Raw genomic sequence first — 19,224 nt, forward strand, 5'->3', positions numbered from 1 at the left:
AATGATAAAAATGTCACCCACCAAAATGTCCTTTCTGCAATATTTAATAAAATGGCTGAACAAGCCGTAATCAAAACAGTGAACAATGTTTTGTGTATGCACATGTGTTGCATGCTTACATAACTCATGTACTTCCTCTTCGAGGTTATTTTATCCATGACCTCTTGTGGCCTTGAACCGGTCATTTAAACGCTCCTGGGAGGTGCTCTTCCACCACTCCGTGGTATTAAACTGTACACTTTCTGTGTGTGTGTGTGTGTGTGTGTGTGTGTGTGTGTGTGTGTGTGTGTGTGTGTGTGTGTGTGCACACAGTAGTTGAAAGAGCTCAACACACAATCAAATTCATCAGTTGTTAGTATCCTCTTGGATGGTTCTGTTTTGTATTTGCCGAACATATATGTTTTTTTTTCATGTGACATATTAGTTTTTTTATATATTTGCTTGTGTTTTGTCTATTTATAAGGGAAGCCTGTGAAGCTCACGTGCAAATGCAGAATATGTGAAATGCCCATCAACTGTTACACAGAGGATCTTTATTCGGATGCATTTTAGAAAGCTTGACCTTGGAAAGATGAGGACGATGCAACACTCCGAACTGGAGAAGAAAACATCTGCTGCATGTACAGATGCTGACACCTTTCTGTGCCCTTATCTCGTCGATGTCAGACAATCTAGTGATAGAACTAACTGATTACACGTATAGGTAAAGATATATGGAAGGATTCACAGAAAACAAAGATTACATCCGAGTATGATAAGGATCTGAGTACAAAGTATTTGTGAGGTGGACTTTGTCCATCGCATATACGTCAATGTGTTGTAAAGATGAGGTCAGTGGAGGAAATCATACACGACCTTCACCTCCAGCAGGAAAACAGCTCAGGAACTTTAGGTCATGAGATTGTAAAATAGAGGACACATTTTAATGTTTACTGTGTGTGTGTTTGCTGATAGCTGAGCTAATGAGTGTCAACGTGTAGCTCTTTTAAGTTGCTGATTTAACCAGAAAGGTTGTAAAACATTTATGCTGAACACTTATAGTTCAAGGTCTCCTTCTGTTGAGTTCTCATAAGATATTAGGCTTTATGTTTGCCATATTTTGACAATATCTTTCAGTATATCTTCCTTCAACCTGCCTTCAAAATCTCTACCATACTCAAAATATTTTCATCTGCAAAGGACAAAATGTTCTTTTTGTACTTGTCATTCTATTTTTGAGGATGTTTCATGATGGATTGGTTATTGACATAAACATATGTATGATTTAATACTAATACATTAGAAAGTGCTACCACAGTGAGGTTTAAGATGGTCATTATTTGTTGATCATCTCTTTTGCAGAAGTTTTGGGATGTAAAAGTGACCTCAGACACTCTTTTCATTAATTTTAACGTGTGATTTCTGCTTGTGTGTGGTAACCTCTGATTCCACTCTTTGGTGCTCTCCTGCTTGTGTTTGTCTGTGACGTCCCACCTCTATGTGGGCTTCGCTGTGGTGTCTCTGCTGGTTGAGATCAACTCAGTTTTCTTTCATATCAGGCAGCTCCTCCTTCTGTCAGGACGGACCCATTGCTCAAGTCAGCAGTTGTTCAAGGACCTGAGGACCACGGCAATTTATTGTGTTTGCTTATAACTTTTAATGTTTGTCAATAAAGTTAAGGTGAAATTAGTAAATGTCTTTTGGGAGTTAACACAACGGCAGCCATCAGCTCCAATATTCTGCCTAAACTACGTTTATCTATGAAATTATTAGCATTTATTTATTTATTGTATTTTTAATGCAACACTGATTAATGAATTAATTAATGTTGTCTGTTCAGTTCAATTGTTATGTACAACCTGTCAAGCATTTATTCAGGTTACGTCAATCCATAGAGTTATATTCATTTCTACAATGACAATTAGTGACGGCATTAGAAATACGTAGATGATCTTGATTTGTTCTTAATTCTATAAAGTATTGAAATCTACTAACTAACTGCATGTTTTATAATAACAGACTAAATCAGCATACACTGACTAACTACATCATGATCCTCTTCTGCTGGAACAAGGTCAGAGTGGGACCTTCACCGCTTGTCTTCGTTCGGACCTTTTCTTCTCTGATGTGTGGCAGGTGAATCTTCTCTGTCCTGGACTCTCTCACATAGCAGGGGCACACCTTCAGGTGCTCTGACATGGACGGGATGTTTTGGAAGCACCAATCGTCCACAGGAGAGAACAAAGTGCTGAACTGCCAAACCTGAAGTCAGAGAGAGAGAGAGAGAGAGAGAGAGAGAGAGAGAGAGAGAGAGAGAGAGAGAGAGAGAGAGAGAGAGAGAGAGAGATCTGAATATTCAGTCCTATACTGTCATTTACACTCATTTGTCTTCTAAATTGGTGCTGGAATTGGATTCAATCAAATATTTAAAGTTAACGACTTATTAAAATCAGTTTCCACTTTATTAGGTGCACATAATTTAAAACTAATGCAGTCGAATATACAACAGTCCTGCGATAAATCCAAACTTCATAGAGATTATAATGTTTTCATTCATCCATCCATTATCAGCCTCTTATCCGGGGTCGGGTCGCGGTGGCAGCAGGCCCAGGAGGCCGACCCAGGCCTCCTGGGCCTGCTGCCACCGCGACCCGCGACGGTCTCTCCAGCGTGTCATGGGTCTACTACCATTTGGACGTGCCTGGAAAACCTCTTATGGGAGACGTCCAGGATGCATCCAAATTAGATGCCCGAACCACCTCAGCTGACTCCTTTCAACATGAACTCTCATCCCTGCCGCTTCACACTTGGCTGCAAAACGCCCCCGTGAATGCTGGAGGTCACAGTCACGGAGGCAAACACAGGACCACATCATCTGCTAACAGCAGAGAAGCGATTCGAGACCCCCAAACCGGTTTTCCTCCGCCCCTGGCTGCGCCTAAATATCCTGTCCTTGAAAGTCACGAACAGGACCGGTGAAGAAGTGCAGGCCCTGGCGGAGGCCAACACCCACCGGGAACGTGTCTGACTTATTACCGAGGATACGAACACACTCCTACTGCAGGCGTACAGAGACCGGATAGCCCGTGCCAAGGCGTCCGGCACCCTAAACTCCCACAGCACCGCCAACAAAAACCCCGGGGGGACCCGGTCGAAAGCCTTCTCCAAGTCCAAAAAGCACATGCAGACTGGTCGGGCTCCCAAAACCCCTCCAGTAGCCTTGCGAGGATACAGAGCTGCTCCACTGTTCCACGACTGGGAGAAAATCCACACTGCGCTTCTTGAATCTGAAGTTCGACAAGCGACTGTTTTAATTTAGTAAATATAAAATCATAAAGGATACCGACAGACACACTGGTTCTTATCTTACCGTGTGCTTCACCCTCCACTTGGCTCCTCCATGTGAGTAGGTCTTCTTCTCCCAGTGGAGGGTGACCATCCCTCTCTCCTGCAGCAGAGAGGAGCACACCTGCCTCATCAGCTGGGACACCAGAGCCAGCTGGGACAGGGACAGACTGTCCAGGAAGCGGGTCATGTGACACAGCACCTCGTAGGGCAGCGAGCTCAGAAAGTCCTGCCCTCCTCCTCCCCGACCTCCTCTCTTAGTGGTGGAGGAGTCCACTGAGCTTCCACACGGCTGGGAGGCTTCACATAAAGATGCGGGGATGGTGGGATGCAGGCTAAAGCAGCCAAGGTCCTCGCTGGAAGAAAAGTTTCAAATTAGGTCTTTATAGGTTCATTAGATACCCTGCATGACTGTAATTTATCTTATTGATTAACAATAGCAGAGCATCAATGATGACACTTGAAGAAAGTGTAGCCCCTTCATAGAAAAAACAGATTCAAACAAGTTAGCTCCCATGAAGTTTAAAAATAATTCAGTGAGGCAATTACAATTTCTTTTGTGTTTCACTTAAAACAGGAAAACCTTTGTAGTAGCTATGGAAAGGAAAGCACCTCAAAACAAGCACATCTAAAATTAGTCAACTTTGGCATAATATAAAGTTTTGAGCTGCTACCAAAATAAAAAAAAGGCGAATCAGTACGACACAATAATGAAGATAATCTGTTTCCTCGTACTTGTAGGATACGGTGGCTTCATGAGTGGAGGGCTGCAGCCTCGTCTGGCTGAAGGTGCAGCCCAGGTACGCCAAGGGGCACCTCTGCTGGAACCACCCGTTCACACTCATCTGGATGTCACTGTGGATGTTCCTGGATGTGAGATCATTTATTATTAGGAAATAAAATGTGATCATGTGTGTTGCTTTGTCTCAATAAAAGTATTTAACGTCAAACCAGACCGTACTATTGACCTGAAGCAGAGATTAGTGAACAGCTGGTTAGTGCATCGGAATAAATCAAATTAGCTGAGTGGATTTTTACAATATAGATTAAAGTAATAATGATGGGAAAAGAAATATGACTCTCTAACACTTAAAGTATTTACGTTTATGTATTTATTCAAGAATAACCTAGAAAAAATAGACAAATATTATCAACAGAATGTGAAGAGTTTACAGTTATTTTCTGATATGGCGGGGAGTCGTGGCTGTCGCTCGGCGCTCTGCTAACTGAAGGTTTGGCTCTCGGATAACTGTACATTTAACTTGTGTGGACCCATACTGTATTTGTTTGGCGCTTGTGGCCATATCTTACACAGCACATCTTTTAAAACTGCGAAGAAACTCAATATTTTTGGATTTTGATTTCTTATCAAAGTCCAAAAAAAGCATTACTTGGATTTCAAAGAATAGTTGGATTTTTTAACAAACAAAACAAAAACCCACTTATAATGTTTGCCATATTCTCTGCGTTGGAAAGCGTGTCCACAGAGGAAGGTGAAGGCGGAGCTGGCCTTGTGATGCCGGCTGGTGACGCTCTCAACCTGCAGCTGTAGGTGCAGCTCCAGTGGTTTTGCAGCGGTCAGGTCAGCCAGCGACGTTTCTCTCCGGAAAGGAGCAGACAAGAAGCCGTATGTCTGCGTGCCTTCATCTTGTAACAGACCATCCGAGAATGTGCTCTCTGCAATGAGGTGGCCCCTTTGCTCCTTCTCCAAAGAGCACAGCAGAGAGGCCTGAGAGCCACATCAGAAACCATTAGAGTCAAGAGTTAAACATTATGGCATGAATACCTCTGCGCAAATAATTTAATGTCGGTGTTTCTCTTACAACAAATGCAAATGAAGGTGTACTATTTTAAATGTGGCTGCAACTTATTGATATTTCCATCTTTGATAAATTTGATTATTTTCTTTAATCACAGATTCACCACATCAAATATTCTTTCACGGTTTGTCAGAAAATAAGCTACCATTATAGAGATGTGGCCACAGATCATTATTACTCTGCTCTGCATTTTAACGTCTTCCAACACTTTGTTGACAGCTCATGACTTTACGTTTCGGTTTTCTCGCACCGCTCTCATGGTGTTGAAAAATGACCAAAACAAGGACATTTTATCATAACATTAATCAATAGCAATGCGATGGATTTAAACGATTTTAAGGAGGATGATTCTCTCTCACCTGAACTTCCTCCCACACTGGCATCTCCTCTAGCATCACCCCCAGGTCGCTCGTATCCACAGCTCGATTTTCCCTCTTGTAGAAACTAGGGTTGCGGATGCGGGCCTGCCTGGCAACGAAGCTGGTTGGGGTTTTAAAGGTGCGCACAGTGATGATCTTCATCGGTTCCACGTGTCCGTACACAAATTGACTTCTTTTCAGTCTTTCAGCGAGACAAGAGGAGGATGTAGAGGAAGCAATGCATGCGCTGCTCCCCTGTTGGCAGGTGTTTGATGCAGAGGCATCCAGACAAGTATCTGATGTATCTTCTTCTGTCAGAGTGGCCAGGCCTTCTCCTCTCCCGTTAGAAAGCCTCTGGTCTCTGCCCGCCATAGCTGCCTCTCCAGCTTTCCTGCAGCCTCCTATCTCCATACTGAACATGCGCTCCCAGGCGTTGTAGTTTTCCAACAGATCAGCAGTAACTTCTGTGTTCCTGCCAATAGCCTCTCTCTCTTCCTGGGTTAGCTCCTGCTCATGTTCAACATCAACCTCATCTTCATTCTCTTTTTCTTTTTCACCCGGGGTTTGCATGTTTAAAGACTCCCAAGTGTGATCACTGGCCTCCTTTGCGGTTGCCTTTTCTGCTGCCTCTTTCTTATCCTGCTTCTCCTTCCTCCTCTCTTTCATCTCCTCTTTCTCATCCTTCTCCACACTCTGGATCAGCTCTGGGAACAGTTTTCTCATCTTCATGGAGTGAAACAAGAGGTCCTGGTCTTTCAGGGACATGGCCAAGTCCAGACATCTTCCCCGCTCTCCTTCCCTGAGCAGGTTTTTATGCAACTCTGTGTTTAGATAAGAATGGGCATCGTTGGCCGGCCATCGGTTCCACTCCATGGAGCAACACACTACGCTGGCCGGACACACCTGGAGGTGAGCGGCCTGCGAGGAGCGGGGCAGGTGGAGCGGGCAGCCGTACTCAGCGTTGAGGCAGGGCACCCTCACGTTAGGGCAGAGCAGCAGGTGATCCTCCTCTTTACAAAGGTGGAAGAGCGCTCCACAGTGCAGGCGGCAGGGGATGAACGCACAGCACACAGAGACCTCCACCCGAGCCCTGCAGCGCCGGCTGTAGCAGGAATCGCAGTGGACATGCTGTCGCACTCTGGAGGCCCGAGAACGCTGACTCTGATTGAGTTTAGGGGGGAAAAAAGGAAAAGTATGTAACAGGTAGATTCTCAGAAGCAAAAGAAAAGTCACAAAATCATCTTTCATTTAATTTAAAAAGCAGCATGGGGCTTTTAATGGGCCTCTTAATAACGGGCTGACTGCACGCCCTGTGGTGTTGCTGCTTGAAAGCTAATTGAAACCCTGCTTCCTTAGTTCCTAAGCAATACACATGTCATGATATGCAGTCGTTGCATCACTACCAAGTAGCAGCTTGTCATGTTCAGAAACACCTGTGAAATTCACTCTGGGCAGACTTCACCGTTAGGCAAGATGGGCAACTGCGAAAAAACAACAACAACTATATGTTTATTATAATGTTGGAAATAATTATTAATGTTAAATGTCATGTAAATGTTTTAAGAAAGCATACCATGGGGTCCCCAGCAATACATCTGCTAAGTGTGAAGTAATATGTATATGTAAATATTCCTTGTTTCTTAGTGATGCATAATTTGGGGAATTTGATGAAATGGGTCAGCCATTGATAAACATGGCAGTGTGGGTTTGAATATTTCACTTTGGGTAAACATCTTATAGCTTCAATGAAGAGGCAAAACATAATATACCGTCATACTTGTATACTGTCAACAAGTGTCAAATATGATGATCTTAACAACCTCATGACAACTGAAGGAAAATAAAAGTATACCCATACCATTCTTCAGATCCTGCAGGTCCTGCAAACAAAGAAGAAACTGCTGATCTCAAAGTCTTGCCATTCATCACAGAATGGCAGGATGCCAGCGGGGTCTTGTGACATTAGAGTCAATAAACAGAATTGCAGACTTAAGCTATCCCGCTCTAAGAGAAGAGAAAGAAGGGAAACGTACTCCTTGTACTCCGTCTAGTGCTTTAAAGACTGTGTGTGCGTGCGTGCGTGCGTGCGTGTGTGTGTGTGTGTGTGTGTGTGTGTGTGTGTGTGTGTGTGTGTGTGTGTGTGTATGTGGTTTATAAATAGAGCCGTGCACTGACTGAAATGTTACACAGGTGGTCAGAAACATGGTTTGGGTTACCAGCGCCCTCAGAGACTTACATCAGGAAATCTCTCGCACCTTCTTCCTCTGATTCATAATGCGGTGCTTTGCACAATGGATTGCTGCAGAGAGCAACATTAGTCGTAATATCCAAACAGTGTCCTCTAGTGGAGATTCAATCAAAACATTGTCATTGAATATTTTATTGCTGTCATTCCAACAGAAGGTAAACTGATTGCTCTGTATGTGATACAAATGCACGTTTATTCATGCAGGAATGAATAGATGTCCGTGATTGAATCCGCTACAGAAAGTGAGGGGGGGGGGATCTGTTGCTGAACCTGCTCGGTGCTTCTTCTTGGCTATATTTAACTTGGCAGTACAAGCAGTACAGGGACCAAAGGCGACGTTATAAAACGTGGAGGAAGCAACACGTCTGCGGTGGCACCTTGGTAAGAGATTTGACTGGATATGGTTTGATCCCATTGTGAATGTGTTAAAAAATAATATATATATATATATATTTTAAATTGCTAAAAGTACAGTGAAACTTCTTAGATGAATAATACAACTGGATAAGTAAAAGCTTTTAGTTTCTTCTCCTGCTCGTCTGAGTTAGTGTGCTTCAGGACACACACCTGAACAATACTATGTAGGCCTCTGGTTTACGATCAGCGCCTCATTTAGTAAAAACGTGGAATGAATCCATTTAAATGCAGTTTTGTAAGAGTGCTTTTGGAGTCAAGATGAAGAACAAATATTGATGCTTTCCATTACTGCTTGTTGTGTGACGTAAAGATCACGAGATACAAAATATACAACATAAAAAAAGATGAGATTTAGAACATTAATGCTGCCAAAATTTCTTGAGAATAATAGTATAATAATACATAATCACTCTTTATTTGACTTGGTCATAATAATCTGACATATGTGACTAGTGATGACGGATCAGAGGCAACATTGCATTTTTTTTAGCGATCACAATCCAAAAAGGTTGAGTCACACGTGATTCACCACTCAATACAAGGTTTTATGAAACTGTGTCATTTCCGTGTTTTGATTGCAGGATTAAGAAACCGCTGGTTCAGCATTCTATAGATATGGTGAGTCACAGACTTTCCACATTTAGTTCTTGTTGAATTCAAATTCATACGGAAATGTTTATGATGCAGTGTTTCTATGTTGTATATCTTAATCTCAGGTACTCGCTTGTTCTTTCTCATCCAATCAGAGTCAGCGTTCTCGGGCCTCCAGAGTGCGACAGCATGTCCACTGCGATTCCTGCTACAGCCGGCGCTGCAGGGCTCGGGTGGAGGTCTCTGTGTGCTGTGCGTTCATCCCCTGCCGCCTGCACTGTGGAGCGCTCTTCCACCTTTGTAAAGAGGAGGATCACCTGCTGCTCTGCCCTAACGTGAGGGTGCCCTGCCTCAACGTCAAGTACGGCTGCCCGCTCCACCTGCCCCGCTCCTCGCAGGCCGCTCACCTCCAGGTGTGCCCGGCCAGCGTAGTGTGTTGCTCCATGGAGTGGCTCAGGTGGCCGACTGATGACACAAACCCATGCAGCAACGTAGCCCTGCAGGAGAACGTGCTGAAGGACGTTCAGGGGCATGAGGGGGAGCCCCTGGATCTTGCCATGGCCCTTGTGGATCAGTCCGACCTTTATGACCGCCTGAAAATGAAGCCTGTCTTTCCAGAGCTGATTGAAGCAGAAGAGGAGGAAATAAAGGACGAGAAGAAAGAGGAGACGGCAATGGGAGGGTCCGTCAATGGTGTCACCGACAAAGGTAAAACATATATCATCTCTAATTTAAAAACACAAAGTATTACAAATGTGTTATAATTTTAGTTCTTTCTTTCCTCATCTGTTGTCTTTACACTTCACACGTCTGTTCTTGCAGAGACTAATGACGTGGACGAGACTCCTCAGAACGGAGTAGGGCAAGTCTCAGGCATCAGCAAAGGGAAGTACGACCTGTGTGAGGTGATGTTCAGCATGGAGAAAGGCGGCTGTGCTGTTGCTCAGGCAAACCGAGACAATCCCAAGACTGGTGAGAAGGTCACAGAGAAAGATGACGAGCTCGTTGACAAAGATAAGACTGGTCAGGCCCCGTGGCAGGAGGGGGTGCTGGAGCGTCTGGGACAGGAGCTCACCCCGCAGGAGTACAACATGTATGTGGTGCATCATGGGCGCATGCTGCTTACATTCGGAAAAATCCAGGCCTGTACACCGAGGGAAGACGATTTTGTCTATGGCAGCCTGGAGCCTATCCCAGTCCAGACACTGCACTCCTTCAAGGTGATGATTTACTTTACTGTGAAGTAGAACTGTTTGAATCTCCATTATAAGGTGTCAAATTGGCTCAACCACTGTGAGTACCTTCTTTTTTGAGCATATCAAGAGTTTACATCTCAGCAGGCTTTAGCAGTAACACACCCATGTTTGGGTGTATCGGTACACAAAATTCATGGGTTGGTTTCCAGTACAACAGAAAAAGCAAATTCATAAAAGTTAACAATAAAAATGAATAACAAATGTCTGTAATGGTCAATCATAAGACTCTGACCTGTCGATAATTTCTGAACTGCAACTTGTGCACCGACTGGGCTTATTAATTCAAATGCACAAGAGAAGGAACATTGTTGGGATGCTCAAGCACTTGACCAAGTGCTTTTAGTATTAGTTTAGTATTCAACATTTTCTTTGACGTGGTCTAAAACTGCACTGGGACGCTGTCTGAATGTTGTAGGTAAAAAGACTTGCCTTGTCAGTGTTTGTCTCCTCCTGCTAATTGACACATTCAGGTTATGCCGTAAATTAAATGCTTGCAGTGTATCCGTAGGTATACTGAACTTTGACACAAATTGTAGTCCATTGAGCTTGACTGCTTGCCTGAGGCTGGAGATACACAGTACTTTGTTGCCAGGCGTTAGTGTAGACAACCAGCTGCGTCATGAACAGAATCGTTCACATACTTGCAAATGTACCACACTGTATAGACTTCAGCTATTTTGACAGCACAGCTGTGGCTCAAGGGCAAGAGCATGTCGTCCTTTAAACACAAGGTTGGTGGTTCTATCTCTGGCTCGTCGTGTCTGCATTTCAAAGTGCCCTTGAGTGAGACAATAAGGCCCACGTTGCTCCCTGGCACTTCACAGCTTTGCAGCTCCAGCCATTAGCAACAACAACAACTGATGCACTGCCAAAACCTAACAGGTAAAATTTACACTCTTCTCGTCTCTTTTCTACATGTCTGAGGAGAAACAAAAAATGTTTGAACAGAAGTAGTTTTGGTCAGAGAGCATAATGAACTGAGGATGATGCATACAAAACATGCTGTACCCAACGGTTAGGAGCATGTCTTACTGTCACATCCCTGTCAGAACCCTTTTTGCCAAAATCAAATCTGGAGTTAGGTAGGGTACATGTCCAACAACAGGAAGTGCAAAATCTAAATTAAAAAGTGAGCTACAGCACCTAAAGCATTCCTTTCAGATAAAACTGCACTCATCTTCATTGAAGCCTGAAGTGGCCCAATACAGCTTCAACATAAGAATAAACAAAACTACTGCAGTCAACTTGACCCAAAAGGCATCTACAAATGATGTGTTCACTGTACTCTCTTGACTTATTATGTAAAATGCATTTCTTCTTGTAAGGTCCCTGACGGCTATCACTACAGCCAGCGGCGGCTTCATCACCACGACACAAATCGGCCTCCGGGCGAGCCTCGTAGTGTGGACACATCTGACCTCGTATTCAAGGAAGAGGACTGCTACAGTGATGAAGCAGCAGCCACCCTGCTGGGCTATGCTGAAAAGGAGATCAGGGGTCACAAGGTCAGTCAGATATGTTTGACACTATATGTAACATGATGGTGAATTAATTGTACCAGCCACAACATGTATTCTCTAATAAATATTGTGACCGATTGTTTTTATGTAGATCAGTGAGTCAAATGCTTACGATGGGATTTATAACGACGTGGCAACACAGACACATTTGTTCTCCGCGGCACCATTTAAAGCGAAGACAACCCTGGCTGAGGTGATGGTCGACAGACCGCTGAAGCTTCATCTTCAGCTGCAGTCAGAGAGAATGAACAGCAGAAACACCAGAGCCAACTGTGTCTTCACCTTCCTCTGCGGTCACACCTTCCACCGCAGGGAGTTTCCCTCACATTTCAGGTATCTACTCTACTGACTTGTGTGTGTTTGGAGTCTGGAGTTTGTTCCCCGCTGACCTTCCCTGATGTCACATTTGTTGTTTACGGCAGTTATTCTCTCTTCTTGAAAAAGGAGTAACACTAAAGTAATGAATGTTGATTTCTCATCTCCCTTCCAGGAACGTCCACAGTGACATCCAGACAAGTCTGAGTGGATGGTTTGAGCACAGATGTCCGCTATCCTACCTGGGATGCACCTACAGCCAGAGGAGGTTTCAGCCCTCCACACATAAAGCCACAGTCTCCTATGAGTGAGCACATTTCCCATTCATCGGTCCAGATTCAAATACTTGGGTCTACCATGTGTCGTTTAATATGATCAAAAAACTTTAAAGCAGCCATAATTTATACTCTCATCACTCTCATAGCGTTAAGTATGCTAGGTGGGGAGCCTAGTGTTGCAGTAAAGTAATACAATCTCAAAGTTGGGCACAAACAAATAAAGTTTAGAAACTCAGTGCACCTGGGCTTATATTTGTTTATTGAATGATATTTTATATTTTATCCCTCCAGTCGGCAGCTGAGGACTTTCAACCTGCGTCCAACACTTGTAGCCTCAGTAGGTGATGACTCCCAGCCGTCTGGAAGCTCAGTGGACTCCTCCACCACTCAGAGAGGAGGTCAGGGAGGAGGAGGGGAGGACTTTCTGAGCTCGCTGCCCTACGAGGTGCTGTGTCACATGACCCGCTTCCTGGACAGTCTGTCCCTGTCCCAGCTGGCTCTGGTGTCCCAGCTGATGAGGCAGGTGTGCTCCTCTCTGCTGCAGGAGAGAGGGATGGTCACCCTCCACTGGGAGAAAAAGACCTACTCACATGGAGGAGCCAAGTGGAAGGCCAAACCTGTGAGATATGCGTACTGAATCATCCAATCCATAATTTGTATTTATAATAGGGAATCCTAACTGTGATCCATGTTTTTCTTTTCTCTCCTCCGGTTTCTCTCCAGGTATGGGAGTTCAGTCACCTCTTCACCTCAGTGGATTCGTGGCATATGGCAGACATTCCTCCAATGTCTGCTCATCTAAAAGTCTGTCCTTACTACGAGACCTCTCTGCACAGTGAGCCTGTTCCCCTCCTCAGCATGAGCGACAAACAGGAGTGCAGCCGGGAGAGCCTCATTGACCATTTTGCAAGAAACAGATTGCAACGATGAAAAAGATCTTTTTAATTCTACCTGCTGTTCAGAATGTATGTGTGTATTATTGACACTGATGGGATTACACTACACATATGGGATAATGGATTATAACCAGTATATGTCACGAAGCGCAAAGCAAATAATACAAACCAGAACTTCTAATTTCCCTCTTCTTTGTAATCTCCCTATAATACTGTATTAAGATTATTGGATTAATGGTTTATGTATAAAGCTTTAGTTTGTTTGCTACAACATGTTTGTATTAAATAATTGTTAATTACGATGTTTTATTTTTGTATTTTTTTCAAATGAATTAGAGCTGCAAGGATTAATCATTTAGTTGAGACTGATAAAGAACGTTTTACCTCTTAATTTCAGAAGACATACTTTTTGCTCAACATTTGACAGTTACAAGTTACTTTGCAAATGAGAAAATGAACATACAAAAAAAATACAAAATAAATTGTAAGTAGAGTGCATTATCAAGTAGAGTGCATAGTTATTGATCGAAACTCTAATCGGTAGAACCATTTGTTAACTTGTTAATACTAAACAGATAATCACTTTAAACACTGCAATGGTCCAATCTTAATAATAATGAGGCCTTTAACAGTTGATACTTTATGTTTTGCTAATGCAATTAATGTAAATACAATACTTTAACTGTAACTGTATTTTTACATATGTATTTACATGTTAGTAAATAAAATATTGGAATAATTATTCTTTCGCAAAAGACTAATGAACAACAAATGTAAACAGACATTTTTTCCTGGAGGTGGGCTATTTTCATTTGGGGATGAATGAAGTATCCATCTATCTATCTATCTATCTCTCTATCTATCTTGCTTGCAACAGCTGGTAGCATCACTTCCATGGAGCTCCTCCTCCTCCTCCTCTTCCTCCTCCTGCTGCTGCTGCTGCTGCTGCTGCGTGGCACTGATCACCCCTCATACCGGACTGCTTTGTTGTGGGTACAGCAGCCGCACTGCACGTACCAGCAGAAGGTTATGAGGAGGTTATTCGGACTCAGACTGCAGCAGGATCCATTCACGCGGTCGGGAAAACGTCGACCTGCTGCAACAGTGAAACGGCTCCTCTGAGTGCACGAGGAACGCGCAAAGCGCCGGTTTGCACGCGGAACGTTTTGCACGAGTCTTTTGTTTTCTCCATCGCTGCTGCATCGAGGACACAGAGAGAGAGAGAGAGAGAGAGAGAGAGAGAGAGCACGGCGATACGAGGGTCCATGAGAGACGCTCTGAGCAGGATACCGCTTCTGTATCACGGTAGGCCACGAGCAGAGCGATGCGTGCACAGTTACAGGTAGACACCGACTGTGCAGCAACGAGAGGGCTTTTATGGGCGAGAAATACAACTAAATGAGGTTAAATGAGAGAGTGTAGGCAATTTGCTATTAGCTATTGCAGAACATCTGAGTAAAATAGAATATCGAGCGCACTAACAGATGGATTATTACTCTATAAATAAAAGCAATTTCATTGACTTTCCATGCAATAGACACTTAGTACGCCTATTAAAGCTCTGCTCTATGCCAGTCCTCAAATTGGACACAACACACCTGTACAGAGAGATACCTTAATCCAAAGACATCCAGCTACCTGCATCTGTGTGCAGGTGGTGGAGGGCTGCAGCCATGGATGCTGGGAAGCTGGAGCAGCAGGTGGCCAGTGTGGAGAGAGGCATCGCCTTCCTGAAGCAGGAGCACCTGGCCATGCTGACGGGTCTGCAGCTGGAGATCACACACCTGAGAAGGCGCTGTCGTGGTCAGTCAGTCTAGCGGCGACCTGCTGCTCTCCTTCTCTGTTTGTGTCACTGAACCGCTCGACGTCTGTCTGTCACCCTGTCTTATCTTCCTCTGTCTGTCTGCCTGTTGTGCGTCTCCTCCTCGTGGCTGCAGAGCTGAGCTGTGAGCTGGACTCCAGGTTTCCTGACAGAAGCGCAGAAGGTAAGACATTATAAGACATTCCTTAATAACAAAATGGGAAATGATCTTTAGGAGTTATGGAGAGGAACGCACACAATCTGTGCAGAGGAGGAGACTCCACAAGGACCTCATTATAGAAATGGGTACAATGACCCGACACGATGCAACATTATTACAGTACATTTAGCTTGACCTTTTGATACATATATGCAACTAATTTGTTTATATTTGCAGTATATTTTATTAATTGTATTAGGTATATAATAATAATGTGTTGTTTATTCCTATTAATAGGTATAGACAATATGCCAGATCGGTATTAGCACCGATACTAACGTTATGAAGCGGTTCAGGTATCGGCCATGACAGAATCTATCCGCATTCAATACAGGTTCCTTGGAAATAACATCATTATAATTCAGTGTTTATGCTATTAGTTACATTCAGTCAGTCGCAGCAAACTGCTGCCTAATCGCATTGACTTCAAAACAATGAGATCCAGGCAGTAAGGTACAATATATAAAATAGACCACCGGTGTTGGATCGGTTCTTGGTATCTGCAAACACCCAGTGTTGAGGTACTTGAATCTGTATTGGGAAAGAAAATGTTGGATGGAACAATGTGCTCTTTTCATCCTGCAAGAAAAATCAATGTTCCAGAAACAACAAACTATGTGCCGCAGCATTAGAGACATATGAACAAGTTCGAAAGTACGACAACATCTTGTTGGATTTGAAGCGCTGTTTCTCCCGACAACAGTGCGTTTCTACTTGGTTTTGCGTCTTTCTGTTCTGAGTGGCTTTGCAAGTTGTATCGTTGTGTCCATATCCGTCGAGTGCTTTAATCCAGTCTTGGTTTTATTGAGAACATTCAAGCACTGTGTTTTAAAACTTAATATGCAACAGGTAAAACAAGTGTATGTGGGTAAATATCATATATTAAAAATGTTCACCCAACATTTGTCTCAAGAGAGGGGAGTAATATTCATAGGGAATGATATCTAAAATGTACTTGGATACTGAATGATTATACTTGTGTTTATTGTTCTATGTTTAGCGTTGATCTTTTGTGCTTTATATATTCGGTACCCTTAAAATCACGTGTCACCAGCCTGGACCTCAGCCTGGCCTTCACATAAACAATGGTCTATAGGGAAGTATATTATAGTATATATGTGTATTATTTATTTCAGCCAGGTTTGACTGAGTGATGAAGCAAGTGAAGGTGCACAGAACGGCAGAGTGAAGAGAAAAATGTATGAAATGTAATATGAAAGAGATTGATTAAGCAGAAATATATGGAAAGAGATCTAGAGGATAGAAAAAATGACTAAATGATGAAATTCGGAATACAATAATCTCCTCAACATCTTCAGTGGTTCTTTTTCTTCATCATCTTTACTCCAAACTGTATTTGTTTATGTTTCTCAGAGCAAGAAGCAGAGCTAGCGGCACGCTGTGAGGCCGCACAGCGTCTCCTCGAGGACCAGCAGTGCACTATGGTCGCTGCGCGTGGGGAGCTGCGGGCCGGCCGGGCACGGGCATCATTACTGGGAAGGAACCTGAGAGAAGAAGAGCGACACTTCCTGGAGGAACTGAAGCGTCGCAGCCACAAGATCACACTACTGAGTCGAGAGCTGCAACGGCAAAATGTCACCACGACAACCCTCTGCCACGAGCTCCACACCGCGCGCTTAAAACTGTTCCAGCAACAGCAGAGCACAGAGTCTGGGGCCGAGGGAGAGGAGGAACCCAGAGGAAAGGACGAGGAAGAGAATGAGGATGAAGAAGACGAAGGTGAGGAGGATGAAGATTATGAAGGGGAGGGCTCAGACTGGCTCTTGTCTCCACCTCCTCCGGCCTCTCCCAGTCAACCAGAAGAGAGACACAAAAGGCGTGTCAGCACGAGGGAGGAGAGGGTGAGAGCTTGTGTCCCCCAGGAGAGAGTGACGGCACCGCAGAGACCACACCCTATGCCTGACCCCGCCCTCTTCCTAGTGCCGCTTAGATACCGCCTCCTTCGCTTGAACCAACCAATCAGAACGCAGAATGTAGAAGGGATGGAGGACGAGTGGGAGGATATAGAGGACAGCAGGGTGCACAGGAGGGTGGACATGGGAGCAGGAGAGGGAGAAACTGCTCTGTGATGAAGATAGAAAAGACAAAGTTGTCTTTCAGCCGATTTTGTCCAAGATCAACCAACAACTTATTCTAGAAAAAGCTTAAGACAAGATGTAACCTTGTGATTGTCTGTAGATTTCAGGAAGTCAGTTAAATATTTAGAAGTTAGTTGCACCACAGCGTGTGATCACAACAACATATTAACCTAATCTGTCACATTGATGGTACAACATGTACTTTGTAAATGTGAAGATAAGAGCTGGTCAAGAGGATGGCTGTTGGTCCTGTTTCATATGGATGCCTTTTTGATTTTAACACTGTTGATCACAGCTTTTGCTCGTAATTAGTAGCCTTGCCATGAATACTTTGAACACACCAGACTGTTGACGTACATGGCGACCTGCTTTTTCACTGCACTAGCTGCATTCCAGGTTTGAAAAGTCACTCTCGAAGGCTTAAGGGCATTTTGTGTGATTTGCACTTTATTAAATTCATGCAATGTGCCTATGGCAGAGAATTATTTATGGTGTGTTGTTGTATTTTGTCTTAGTGTTTTAAAAGTTTCAGTCTGTCTTTGTCACAGCAATACTCAATAAGCATCACTTTTAGTGATGCTGTGTTCTGTCCACTTGAGTAAGCCATGACAATGTGAACGTGAGCCAGCATGAACAACACGGGACGCTCACACAGCTAAATGGAATCCATCCATCGTTGATTTTATCATTTGCACCTGTGCTTTTCCTACAATAGCACATTGGCTGCAAAAAAAATGTTTTAAATGCCTGTGTGGCACAAGATGTTATGACCAACTGCTCTGAAATCTATATTTCTATTAATCAATAATCAATTTTTTTTATTTTTTTTATTATGACTCAAATTGTACAAGATCTGAAACAATGATCAGATGAATTGAGTAGTCAACCAATAGCGATCAATCGTAAACGTCATTAGTCAAGCAAAAACCTAGATATTCTGCATCTTTCAGGTTTCGGCCGTTTATATTAATATTTATTAAACTGAATATATTTGGGGTTTGGACTGTTGACCAAACAAAACAAGCCATTTTAAAAAGTCCCTTTTAGTTTCCGAAAATTATTACATGCATTTTAATTAACTTATAATTTTTTTTACAAATGCAAAGGTCAAACAATTTATCAACAGATGAATTAAACAATCTGCACTGAATTATACATAATACAATATTAAATATCAGTGTAACCCTAGAACTGTTCACAGCCCACGATCTGGAACAGTGTGCTGCTCAAACCCTTTTTGCAAGTCCTACACTGGGTGGCAGTACAACCAAACAGTTCAAAACACATGTATCACTGCGTTTAAAGGCTGAAACTACATATTAAAAGAGAGTCAATGTGGAGAGTTCAGAGGACTCTAAGTAGGTGTGCTGGAAGATTGTGATGACTCACAGGCTGACTATCCTTCATTTGCAATCTGCATCTTTTTTTAACCATACATATTTATTTGCAGAATGATATAGCAGTCCACTAAATGATGCAAACTTAAAAATGATCTAAATTAAACTGGCATGCGATCTGTTAAGTAAAAAAAATGTACAGATGAATTGAGGAAAGAAATATAAAAAAAATACATTTCGAGTAACATTTTATTTATAGTTTATTGAAAGGAACATTAGGTGTAAACATACAAATCCATCCATATACAGTATATCCATATTTTTGTTTCAGCCTATTTTCCTAACAAAAAAGTTATATCAAAATAAATGACAGTTAAAGCAATTAGAATATATTTTTAAAAAAATACAAAGAATAGATTGGAGAACTGTTGAGAAATGTCGAAATTCGCCAAAATCTTCAATGCTCTAGACAAGATGCATTCAGTCATCAATGCACAAAGCTTGAATAAATAAAATCACCATGTGAACAAATGAATTAATGCACTTAGTTATAGTCACATTTAAGAAATTAGAGAAAAAGTAGAAATACAAAGCATTCCATTTGAAAATGCAAATAATACAAGGGAATAACTGTTATTCTGTGAAGCAACATTTTGAATTGATTTATTTATTGACATCTATGGGAAGATATTGAGTCCGACACAACCGACTGTATCGCTGACATGTGGTGGCATTGGATGGTG

At 42.9% G+C, this 19,224-nt stretch overlaps 3 protein-coding genes across 3 annotated transcripts; 2 read left to right on the forward strand and 1 right to left on the reverse strand.

Annotated features, from left to right (window-relative positions):
- Window positions 1-541: 541 nt before the first annotated feature.
- Window positions 542-7,436, reverse strand: LOC137802528 (F-box only protein 40-like). Its single transcript, XM_068600466.1, has 6 exons — window positions 7,362-7,436; window positions 5,504-6,664; window positions 4,767-5,053; window positions 4,060-4,191; window positions 3,350-3,680; window positions 542-2,241 (listed from the first exon to the last, which is right to left on the reverse strand). The coding sequence occupies exons 1-6, from the start codon at window positions 7,362-7,364 to the stop codon at window positions 2,023-2,025; spliced, it is 2,133 nt and encodes a 710-aa protein (XP_068456567.1). The 5' UTR covers window positions 7,365-7,436; the 3' UTR covers window positions 542-2,022.
- A 660-nt stretch (window positions 7,437-8,096) lies between these two features.
- LOC137802686 (F-box only protein 40-like) lies at window positions 8,097-13,284 on the forward strand. The gene is made up of 9 exons (XM_068600741.1): window positions 8,097-8,132; window positions 8,750-8,786; window positions 8,915-9,467; window positions 9,582-9,979; window positions 11,341-11,520; window positions 11,627-11,868; window positions 12,026-12,157; window positions 12,420-12,747; window positions 12,852-13,284. The coding sequence occupies exons 2-9, from the start codon at window positions 8,784-8,786 to the stop codon at window positions 13,056-13,058; spliced, it is 2,043 nt and encodes a 680-aa protein (XP_068456842.1). The 5' UTR covers window positions 8,097-8,132; window positions 8,750-8,783; the 3' UTR covers window positions 13,059-13,284.
- A 971-nt stretch (window positions 13,285-14,255) lies between these two features.
- On the forward strand, window positions 14,256-17,566 carry LOC137802882 (coiled-coil domain-containing 92B-like). The gene is made up of 4 exons (XM_068601050.1): window positions 14,256-14,329; window positions 14,679-14,827; window positions 14,962-15,009; window positions 16,420-17,566. The coding sequence occupies exons 2-4, from the start codon at window positions 14,698-14,700 to the stop codon at window positions 17,133-17,135; spliced, it is 894 nt and encodes a 297-aa protein (XP_068457151.1). The 5' UTR covers window positions 14,256-14,329; window positions 14,679-14,697; the 3' UTR covers window positions 17,136-17,566.
- The last annotated feature ends 1,658 nt before the right edge of the window (window positions 17,567-19,224 follow it).

The sequence above is a fragment of the Clinocottus analis genome, unplaced genomic scaffold (genome assembly GCF_023055335.1).
Source record: "Clinocottus analis isolate CAN_PGR_092001 unplaced genomic scaffold, fCliAna1.0.p SCAF_5, whole genome shotgun sequence".
In the NCBI taxonomy this organism is placed as follows: Eukaryota; Metazoa; Chordata; class Actinopteri; order Perciformes; family Cottidae; genus Clinocottus; species Clinocottus analis.

Coding starts and splice junctions, on each gene's coding strand:
- LOC137802528 (XM_068600466.1), bottom strand. Junction 3,681..4,059: donor GAAGCCACCGTATCCTACAA/GTACGAGGAAAC, acceptor CTTTTCTTCCAG/CGAGGACCTTGGCTGCTTTA. Junction 2,242..3,349: donor AGTGGAGGGTGAAGCACACG/GTAAGATAAGAA, acceptor CTCTGACTTCAG/GTTTGGCAGTTCAGCACTTT.
- LOC137802882 (XM_068601050.1), top strand. CDS start 14,698: ATGGATGCTGGGAAGCTGGAGCAGCAGGTGGCCAGTGTGGAGAGAGGC. Junction 14,828..14,961: donor CCTGAGAAGGCGCTGTCGTG/GTCAGTCAGTCT, acceptor TCGTGGCTGCAG/AGCTGAGCTGTGAGCTGGAC. Junction 15,010..16,419: donor TCCTGACAGAAGCGCAGAAG/GTAAGACATTAT, acceptor TATGTTTCTCAG/AGCAAGAAGCAGAGCTAGCG.
- LOC137802686 (XM_068600741.1), top strand. Junction 11,521..11,626: donor AGGAGATCAGGGGTCACAAG/GTCAGTCAGATA, acceptor GTTTTTATGTAG/ATCAGTGAGTCAAATGCTTA. Junction 12,158..12,419: donor AAAGCCACAGTCTCCTATGA/GTGAGCACATTT, acceptor TTATCCCTCCAG/TCGGCAGCTGAGGACTTTCA.